Here is a 10605-nt window from a genome sequence, read left to right as displayed (position 1 = left end):
TATATATATATATATTATATATATATATATCTATATATAATATAAATATTTCAAGTAATTCTGTTCATTCCATACTACATAAATGGGGCAAAATCTTACCTGCCGCCTCCTACCCATTTCTTCAGCACCGTGCCCATCTTGAACGCATCCTCCACCATCTCACACACACAAGCCTCGTAATCCAAGTCACTAACAGCGGGGTTGTTCCTATACCTCTCACACTCATCAATCACATCCAACACACTCGGACGGTCCTCTACATCATCATTCGACATACGCACGAGAAAATTGTTCAAATCCTTCGATAGGTCTGCTTCTTCATCGTCGGGCAGATTGTAATTGCCCGCATACCACATGGTTACCGCCAGTGAGTAGACCAGACTCTTATCGTAATCTTCAACACCCCACCCCGGGACCATCTCTCCCTTGACATACGTGTAGCCACCACCATCCCTATCACCGGCTTTCTCAGCAACTGATGCACCATTGCCATCACCATCACTGTCGCTTTCGCTATCACTTTCCTTGTCACTCACAGACTCGCCTAACCGTTCGGGTGCAATATAGGCGTCGATGTCCTCTTGTTTCAACACATCTATCTGTTCTGCGCGTAAGAGGCCCACACTCCCGTCTCCCCTCAGACTAATCGCATACGGCGACACTTCTATCTTCGCAATGCGCTTCAGGACAACACTTGACACACTCGCACTGATCGCAACCGGCTTACCTGCACTACCCACACCTACAGCAGGGGGTGTATCACACCCAGACACAGGTGTTGGCACTCGCTCTCTGACCGGGATACCCAAGGCCTTGCGAATAGCCTCAGCACCCGCATAGCATAGTGGCCACAAATGCTTCTCAGGAAGTGCACAATCAAACACCTCCAGGCATTCGGATAACGGGTACGCCTCATCACGCCATACGGCTGTTTTCCTGCGCTCCGACGTCGACGACACTCTCCGTCGCAGAACAGGACGTTGCTTGCTCCTCATCGATGTAGGTACACGTGTAGTTCCCTCTGCAGTCTCATCCTGCGTAGTTTCAGCTGCATCCCGAGCTTGTTCCGTTGTGTTCACGTCTGTGTTTTCTGCATCGTCGGCTTCGGTGCGTGTGTTGTCATGCGACAGGTTTTGATTGAATGCTATGTGCTTGTATGCACTTGCATCTTGCCCATCCTCTTGTGTACTGACACCTCGCTCACATGGCTCGTTTCCGTCGTGTGCGTGTGTGTTTGGGGTTACATGTTCGGCATTCATCAGTTTAACCCCACTTCCGTCGGTGTCGTTGCTGCGATACTTTCGCTTCGATAAACTAGTGGGTGACAGTATGGGTGACCTCGAAAGTATATCCTTCTGCAAATTTCGACCAACTGGTGTGTCAGCTGTTTCGTCCGTGTGTGTGTGTACGAGTGTAGGTGTAGGTGTAGGTGAGCTATATACCGTTCCGAGTTGTGTATTTGTATTCGTATTGTAAGATGGTCGCATAGGAGACCTACCAGTCTTTCGTGTGGGAGTCTGTGTACTCCCGTAGGCTTCCTTGACTAGTTCTGACTGCGAGTTAATGCTTATACTGCCGGGTGTGCTGCTTGTGTTGCTGGCACTCGACTTCCGCTCTCTCATCCTATAAGCCTTTACACTGTGTACTATCGTGTGACATTGGCACGGTAATTAAGTAGTTTCAGAATCATTCAGTATAACTACAAGTCAAAACATAGCACAATACTTATACACATACACACATACACATAATCCTATAATATTGTACGGTTTATATATCTATACATCAAGTGTATGCTTTTATTATATATTTAATATACATACATAAGTATAAATATATACTCATCGATATGTAATACAAATGAGATATTTATTTCTATATATTTATGAGTTATTGACCCGTAGTGTTTTGTAATTTGACTATTTCTAAAACTGGCCATCATATTCGTTGATATCAGAGTTACTGGAAATTCAATGTGTGTTTGTGACTTTGCGTCTGCTGTGGAGACGTGGAGTGGGGCCCCGAAGATACTTGCTGTGTGTACATATATATATAGTGTTCAACAATTATACTATCTGGGTTATGGACGTTCATGCGTTTATCAGTATAAGGTGTAATCGTATTGCAGTCACCTTTGCAAGATATAAGGTATGTAAACACACGTATCTAGCTCATATTACATCGTTAAAAAGGTCAAAGTTGGTAACCATACATTCTGTTTGCATTTCCCTTCACGACAGGAGAGCATAGGTGGCAAGCCTCAACGTAGCATGAAGCCTTGAAGGAGAATGCATGTGAACATCATACCAAACACTTAATTGCTTGCCGGTGGCGTTGCGTGGGTACCCTTCGTGCCCTTATGCGAGATACACCATAAATTCCTCTCGTGATTACATCAATCTTTATTTCTTGTGCCTAACTCACGTTTAGTAGAGTATAAATTGAACCACCTTCAGCAGACAGGAAGATATCTGGTTTTAAATGCTAACCACTTACAAGTTTGTCCAAATAATACTTGAACCTTTTATTGCTTTGTACGTGATACCAACATTTTCGGTTTGATACTAAATAAACAGAGCACCCAAGGTCGCACGAACCATAGTAACAGACAAGACTACCACTGACTCTTTCGCTTCATCGTAAATTGCGGACAAAAAACTAGGAAGCCCAAGAGGACTAAGGAGATGCAATTCCCAGCAACAGCTAAAAGTTTCCGTGAGTCATCAGCGTATGTCGAAGTATGCGACCTGGATATAGCTATGAGAATATATATATATATATATATATATATGTATATAGATACAGATAATATATGCATTGATATATACATCCACATAAATACATACATATATATATATATATATAAATATGTATATATCAACGTATATATTATCTGCATCTATTTGTATATATATATAGATATATATATATATACACATATACATAGTTATGCACACACACACACACATATATATATGATATATATATATATACATACATACACACACACGCATATATATATATAAATACATATACATATATTGATATAAATTTATGCCAATGTGTCAAGATATATAAAATATATATACATACATACATATATATATACACACACACATATACATATAGGTCAATGTATTAAGATATATATATATATATATATGTATATATATATATATACATACGTATTTATATATATACATATATATAGACATAATTTAACACTATATATAGACATGGTTATACACATGAAAATACATAACATGCACACATGTACACAGACACACATATATATACATATATATATGCCTACATATATCACACATACGCACAGACACAGACACATATATATATGTCTGCATACATACAAACACACAGACACAGACATATATATATATATATTACACACACACACACATATAGATATATAAGTATATGTATATAGATATATAGAAATATATATAGATATAGATATTTATGTAAATATCTATATATATATGTATATGTATATATAGATATATATATACATATACAGATACGTATACATGTACGTACACACACACACATATATATATTAATATATGCATGTGTACACACAAAAACGAGCCACATGTACGTGTATCAAGATACGGTAGTGATATCGTATGAATTATAGGTAAACATATCCGTGATAAACTACAGTGTGGTGATTACGTTCTGTAGTCTTGGGCAAGTATACGAATTATTCCTTTTGTTTACTTTCAGATACGTTTAAACACTATACATTAGGCCGTGTATACCGAAACGAATCTGCGTATTGGTGCATAGTGTTCATTGTCATATGCATGTATGTGCAACTGTGGTGTGCGATTGCTAATGTACGGCGAAGTGTGATTGCATATACCCGGTCCGTGCAATACTAAGTGGGGTTCGTGGTGTTTGTTGAATTCTTTTAAGCGGCATCAATAGGGACTTGGTACACAGAGTATGGAAGACTCGAGATCGAAATGCTAGAAAGATTTCCGCTTGTCTGCAAGTTCAGAGCTTTCACCACGGATCAAAGTCGGTCGACTGCTATTTCGAGAAAGTATCAACGACAAAAGATTCGCAAGAAAGCGCAGTAAAATCCATAGCGCACTTATAGGACTATAATCAGTGACGATGTATTGTACGTACCGTGAATACTACTAATACTAAGAACTGTTCCTCCGACGTGATGAGCCATGGCTGTCATGTAGCTTGATAAGAATACCCTTGCAGTTTAGGCCAGGATGCCAATACATACTAAAAATAGATGCACGTGTTTTATTGCCTCTTTTTTTAACTCTACTACGACTACTACTGTGTCGCCACAAAACAACTCCAGATTTCCCTAAAAATGAATATTTGGAAAATACATCGAAATACAAACTCAGAAAAAAACTTGTCAATTTTAACCGAAAATTTCACGGGTTCGTACCAAATACAGTGAGTGGAGAGTGCGTGGTATGCCAACAACACTCGGGCCTCATCAGCATGGAGACGATTTCCTATCCACCCGAGGTAAACATGGCAACTAGCAAGAGCTGTGCTGTATGTGGTGCTGCGTGTTCGTTCACATGTGCACGGTGTAAAGAAGTGTCCTACTGCGGGTATGCACATCAACGTGCGGATTGGGATACGCACAAGGTGCCCTGTCATGCGATTTCAGCTAAGTCAGATACAGAAATAGAAACAGAAACAGAAGCGGAGCACATGGAAGCATACAAAGGCACACATCATACAGATAATGTACGTAAAATATTCGAAACGAGTGTTAGTGACCAGTATTCGACTGTAGAGGGAGTGGGAATGGGGGGCGAGGAGCTATGTGCTGGGTCAGAGGAGGACATGGGTTTGGGGGATGTGTATAGCGACACGGATGCACATACACACAAGTTAAAAATTTCCGAGACAAATGCTCAGAATAGACATGCTCATACGAATGGTGTGGCCACTGCACAGATGAGAGGGTGTGCTACCACAACAAAGGCCTGCGACTACGAACACGAGGAGAGCAATGATCATATGGATGCATCACATAAGAAGGCTGATGAAGAGCTGAAGCACGCACACCCATACGTTCATGCGCAGGATAGTGGGATATATGATGTAGATCAAGGTATAGGCTTTGAGGATCATGTCTACTTAGATCCCAACGTTACTATAGAGAAACAGTTGCTGAATAAGATGAAAGAGTTTGTGCAAGACGTGGAGAAGCGGAATGGCAGCACAGGCTCAGGTCACTGGAATCACTTGGTGGAGATGTTCGGTACGAGTTTAGAACATGCGCCCCACCCCCATCAGAGTGGAGAGGTTATTGAGTACGAGTACGAGATAGGTGTGGGTGATCTGGATGGTATGCACCTCGACATGAACTCGGATCTGGGCATCAGTATGAAGGAAGTGCAGAGCAGTCTGGGGTTGTCCTGTGTGGCCTCCTCGCATATAAGCGCTGATAAGCTCAGCCAAATCACAAGCAAACACGACAGTGGGTACGCACAGAACTTGGGCCACGACGAGTATGTGCACACATACGTAGTGGGCCATGGAATGGCTCTAAACGGTACAGTTGCAGACGCGGATATCCTGATAGGAGACGAAGGTGAAATCGAGGAGATCGCAGAAGTGCTGCTCAAGTCAGCGCTGAGGAAAGACACCCACCCACAGGGTGTGAGTGTGAATGATACATACGCAAACGAGCACGCATTCACCAGCTTAGACAGGGAGAGTGTGGCCGATACAGCAGGCGTACAGCCCAGGGAACAGGGTGATATGGAGCTCAACACGGGTGACCAATCGCAAGTCTCTCCCAGTAGTTCACGGACTTCGGACAGTACCAGTGCCACTACGGCTGATGCCCACGACCCTGTCCGGAATAGTTCGGGTCGGGGTGCACGTACCTATGCAAGTGCACACAGGAAAGGAAGGGGTAAGGCCCTGAACGGGTCCACCAGCAAAGCCGGTGATAGCACACAGAGTATAAGGGACAGTGTGAGTGCGTCGGGTGGGGTGGGTGCAGGTATGGCCGGGCGAGACCACCGCCCACACACCCGTGCCCAGCCCTACACCCACTCGAAAAGCGGGGCCGCACACAACCAGATGACCGATAGCTTGGCGGATAGCAGGGCATACGAGGACCAGGACTGGGAGCTGGAGCCAGAGCCCAAGGAAAGCTCAGTGCGGCCGTTTACAAGCACAAGGGAGCCTGCCAAGAGCTGTGCTGTGTGTGGCAAGGGGTGCTCGTCTACGTGTTCGCGCTGTCGCGCTGTGTCGTACTGTGGGTTGCAGCATCAGCGCCAACACTGGCTGAAGCACAAGGACGCATGCATTAGCATGACCAGTGATGGGGGCACCAACAACAACAATAATAGTAGCAGCAGCAACAGTAACAGCAACAACAACAACAATATTAGCCACAATGATAGGGATATCAGCAATGGGTACGGTGGGAACGAATTCGAGACTACCGGCAGAAAGAACCTACCTGGCAAGGCTATGAGTGCGAGGCGGCCCGGGGGGTACGGCCCAGTCTATGCTACGGATGATAGGACGGGCTATGGATATCCCAAAGGCACGACAGCGCCCAAGTGGGAGTTTGACTACGATTGGGAGTCTGTGCTATGTGTGTTATTCGAAAGCCTGGGCTACAAAGGGCCCGTGGCTATCAGTCGCACGAGTGTAGCGAACAAGAAACCGGTGACGGCTGTGGGTGCGAATATAGGGCAGGGCCTGAGTCTCGGGCGTGGACGTAGTGTAGGTAGTTCTCTGAGGGGTGGCGCTGATGGGGAGTTCAATACCGGGGAGGATACCGGGACGGAAAGCAGTTCGGAACCCCGACTAACGTGCGAGGCTGTGTGCGTGGCTCGAGTGCCTGGTGCTGACGACGAAGTGTATGTGCGATCCATCGTACCCAAGCCCAAGACGGCTACGGTTGCGGCACGAGACATCCCTGCGGGTGAGTTGTGCCTGGTGGAAGATCCACTGTTGGTGGTAAGTAGCAAGGACTTTGTGCAGCGACACAGTGGGTACATGCGTCTGTCTCCCGAACAGCAGAAGCAGTTCATGTCGCTGTTCCATCCCACCCCCGGGACCATTGAGGTGCAGGCCTACCCCACACTGAAGGCTACCGAGACGTACATAGACGCACGCTTTGCTGGGCTGGATAGAACGGATCCTCGGACGGATTACGATGCCGTGGATGATATGATCGACAAGATGAAGCGGGTGTCGTTTATTATCGATATGAACGGCCTGCGAGATGCGGAATTGGCCTCGGCTGATGGGAGACACAATGCTGCGCACGTGTACGCCCACGCCAGTCGGCTTAAACACAGCTGCGCGCCTAACTGTTGCAGAGCCATCAACAGTGCTGGGCGGGTCATGGTAAGGGCTTTGCGGCCCATTCCCAAAGGCATGGAATTAACAGTGTCATATCTGGACCCCACCAAACGGCTGTGTTCTGGTGCGGATAGGCAGGAGCTACTGCGGAGATTGGGATTCAGTTGTGAGTGCAACCGTTGCGAAGCCGAATTCGACGATTCTTTTGGCTTTTATTGTCCAAATCCTAAATGCGGACCCCCCGATGGTAGCTCGCTGGGCAAATTGGACTACAACCACTGCAACGGATTGGATGTGAATCCCGATTTTGGAAAGACCAGCAATACCGGTACAACGACGTTAGGCTCCAAGGGCAAGAGCAACAAGAAGAAGAAACCCGGCAAGAAAAACGGTCCCAATGGGGGTGCCAAGAATGGGTCTGCATCTCGTGCCACGGCTACTGGATATGGCCATGTGTTCCTGTCACACGAGTTGGACAGGCTCTCTCCGTGTGCACAGTGCGGTACACAACCGGACCAGAGATACGTTGAACGGTGTGCGTCGTACCAGAACCAACTGGCGACCAAGCTGGCCGATCTAGACACGGACTGCCACAAGTTTGAGGATGACGAGCCGTTTGTACGTACGCTCCAGTTCTGCCACACGGCACGCATGTCGCAGAACCGAGTGGTGTTTGTGTTGCACGATATGTGTGTGGACTGGTATACCAATATGTGCGAGTTTGGCAAGGCCGCGAATTACACCCTCGCCCAGATACGGTATCTCACCCGCGTGTGTCCGCTAGACCCTGCGGTAACCGCGTATGCGCTGGAGCGCTTGGCGGATTGCATGGCTGGGTGCGTACGGCCACAGCTGTACTACGATCAAGCCAGACTCAGAGTGTGTGCCAATCACTACCCCTCGTCTTACCTACACGCCAACGATCTCTATCCCGTGCGCACCCCATTCCTCAAAGCACCCGAGAGTGAGCAGGTGAACCAGATGTACCGTCTGGCGATCGAGTTACTGAGCTATGCGTACGGGTCACCAGATAGACAGTGTGTGCGCGATGTGTGTGACAAGCTGGCCTGGTTCTTGGCCAACCAGTGAATGCCGTGACTTGCCATACGGCTGTTAGTCTATAGCTGTGACGGCTTGTCTGGTAATAGCTATGACAGCTGGGTTTGAAGAGGGCCTTGTAAGCGACGACATAGCCCACTGTCGTGCTCGTAAGCACTGGTAGTAGCCTTGCGTGATTCCGGTCGTGCCAGTACTCAGTGGACAGCACCCAGCTGATCAGAAACGCGTTCACGTGGCGTCACCGGCAGATAGTGCGAACCAGCGACACAGTCTATCTACTACCGTTAAGTAGTTCGATCTGCCTGTCTAGTTATTCGGTTTATTCGGCTCCAACGAATCTTCCAGGTTACCTTTTATAGGAGGCATTGGTATGGGATACATACGTCTTCTATGTAGCTGTCTGATTGTACATACTAGCCGCTGGGTCGACACGCGTGGGGTTGATTTAGCGGTGACGGGCATGTCGCATACAGTATATGGGGGCGTGTGTTGTGAGCGTCTAGGCGTCATAGCAGCTCACACTTCACTCCACTTCATGTACATATACATAAACATACTATTCCACACGCTAGACGAGAGTGCTCAGTGCACTATATCGGGCTGAATGGATGAGGTATCTATCTACCGCAAACACAAATAGAAAACCACATTGCCAAGGCGCATTCGTATTACGAGATATGCAATAGTCACCACGTCTTTCGTATATTGCGGATTGCCTCAACCTAAAGCGCTGGAGCTTCGGTTGGCAACTAGTTCGTATGCAGTTCTTCTTATCCTTATTGATATTGATATTGATATTTGAGCCGAGTAGAGGTCGCATTTATATCACCATCGGCCATATTGTTGCAAATACCAACATCACCTTGTCAGCTTAAATGTCAGGAAAGGAAAGCCAAACAAGGGCGACGGTTAACCCCACGTACACACAGCAAGCGCGTGCACTGGAGGTTCTTCTACGTCCACAGTACAGTGTCCTCCTGTCTTTCATTTAGTAAATAGAAGATGAAGTAAAAACATTACCGTATATCAGTGTTGGAGGAAAATAAAGTATACATACTACAATAATTGATCGGTTACGATGTATAGCCTTACATAAGCGGACAACTTCCTGTCTGACGAAGCTCTGGTTGGTTCACCTTGTGATCGACCTCAAGTATTGATGCCTTGTTTGTACATGGTGTACACGCGTATACGCGCTCCAACAGATACATACTTCTGTATATTTATACGCTTCTATTTCAGAGAACAAAAAGAAAATACACCCACTCACACATACACTCACACACTAGCCGTATGTATACACATTCAATTGCAACTAGACTGTACATCTTACCTCCCGAGGAATCACCGAAATGCCAAGGTATTGCGCAACACACTCATGTATCCAACTTTATTACGATAGTACGTGTTATTCTGTTTTCTATCCGTTCGTTCGATACACCCTGATTCCCGGCAGCGTGTGCCATTTTAGTACTTGCATATCCTTGTGGTCACGCGAGCGTCGTGTCGCGGGTTTTCTGCTTCATCGAAATCGAATGAGCATCTATTCGTACTAATAGCAACAGAAATGAACGTCTGTATGTGCTTGCAATACTTGTCTTCTTTTAATATTTGCACCTGAACGTTTATATCTATGAACGCGAAGTATCATCAAAACTGATAGTAACATGTAAGTTTCCATGAAATTCGAAATCGCATTGCTTCGCCCTATAATGCGCCCGTAAAGGTTTAAAGCTGATACAACATGTCGAAATTGCTAGAGTATACTTTTCAGACCCTCAGACTTCTGGCGCCCGAAATTATGTTGAGATGGCTATTAGATATTTATAGACCTGATACCAACTCGGATGTGACTGCTTGCGCTGATTGTAACAGGAATGTCGTACGGATTGTGTATGAGAAAAGAAAGACAGCAGCTTTGTCTGTATTCAAAATAAAATTGGTGGTCCGTGGGAGTAAGCATTGGCATTTCTATTTATTATAGTATGCCACGGTACGATTGTAACTATACTGCTATTGGAAGGAGTCCGCATTCGCCGTGTTCTTGCCAAGGCTAGAGCCGCACCCAACATCTGAGCTAATTAAACTGCATTCGTCCCTTAGCATAGCCATACATATGCACGAGCCAGAGGAAATCGCGTAAAAGCCATACTACCACGGTGGGTGCCGTGGAAGTAGTGTCGTGGCCCTGACATACCATATATATAT

At 45.8% G+C, this 10605-nt stretch overlaps 2 protein-coding genes across 2 annotated transcripts in view; one reads left to right on the top strand and one right to left on the bottom strand.

Moving 5' to 3' along the window:
* Positions 1 to 1622, bottom strand: part of SARC_01992 (hypothetical protein) — a gene marked incomplete at its 5' end in the record, with an annotated part of 14746 nt that extends 13124 nt beyond the window's left edge. Inside the window, one exon of the mRNA XM_014304273.1 lies at positions 100 to 1622. Coding sequence (XP_014159748.1) covers positions 100 to 1622 — 1523 coding nt within the window. The remainder of the gene's footprint in view (positions 1 to 99) is intronic.
* A 2837-nt stretch (positions 1623 to 4459) lies between these two features.
* Positions 4460 to 9450, top strand: SARC_01991 (hypothetical protein). The gene has a single exon (XM_014304272.1). It carries the CDS (start codon positions 4495 to 4497, stop codon positions 8425 to 8427), a length of 3933 nt encoding a protein of 1310 aa, XP_014159747.1. The 5' UTR covers positions 4460 to 4494; the 3' UTR covers positions 8428 to 9450.
* Positions 9451 to 10605: the final 1155 nt, after the last annotated feature.

Source organism: Sphaeroforma arctica (genome assembly GCF_001186125.1).
Source record: "Sphaeroforma arctica JP610 unplaced genomic scaffold supercont1.85, whole genome shotgun sequence".
Taxonomy (NCBI): domain Eukaryota; class Ichthyosporea; order Ichthyophonida; genus Sphaeroforma; species Sphaeroforma arctica.
The sequence above is the reverse complement of the archived record's forward strand: the minus strand, read 5'-3'. Positions and strand labels throughout refer to the sequence as shown.

Bases quoted from the DNA above. Each gene is read 5' to 3' on its own strand.
- SARC_01991 (XM_014304272.1), top strand. From the start codon at position 4,495: ATGGAGACGATTTCCTATCCACCCGAGGTAAACATGGCAACTAGCAAG.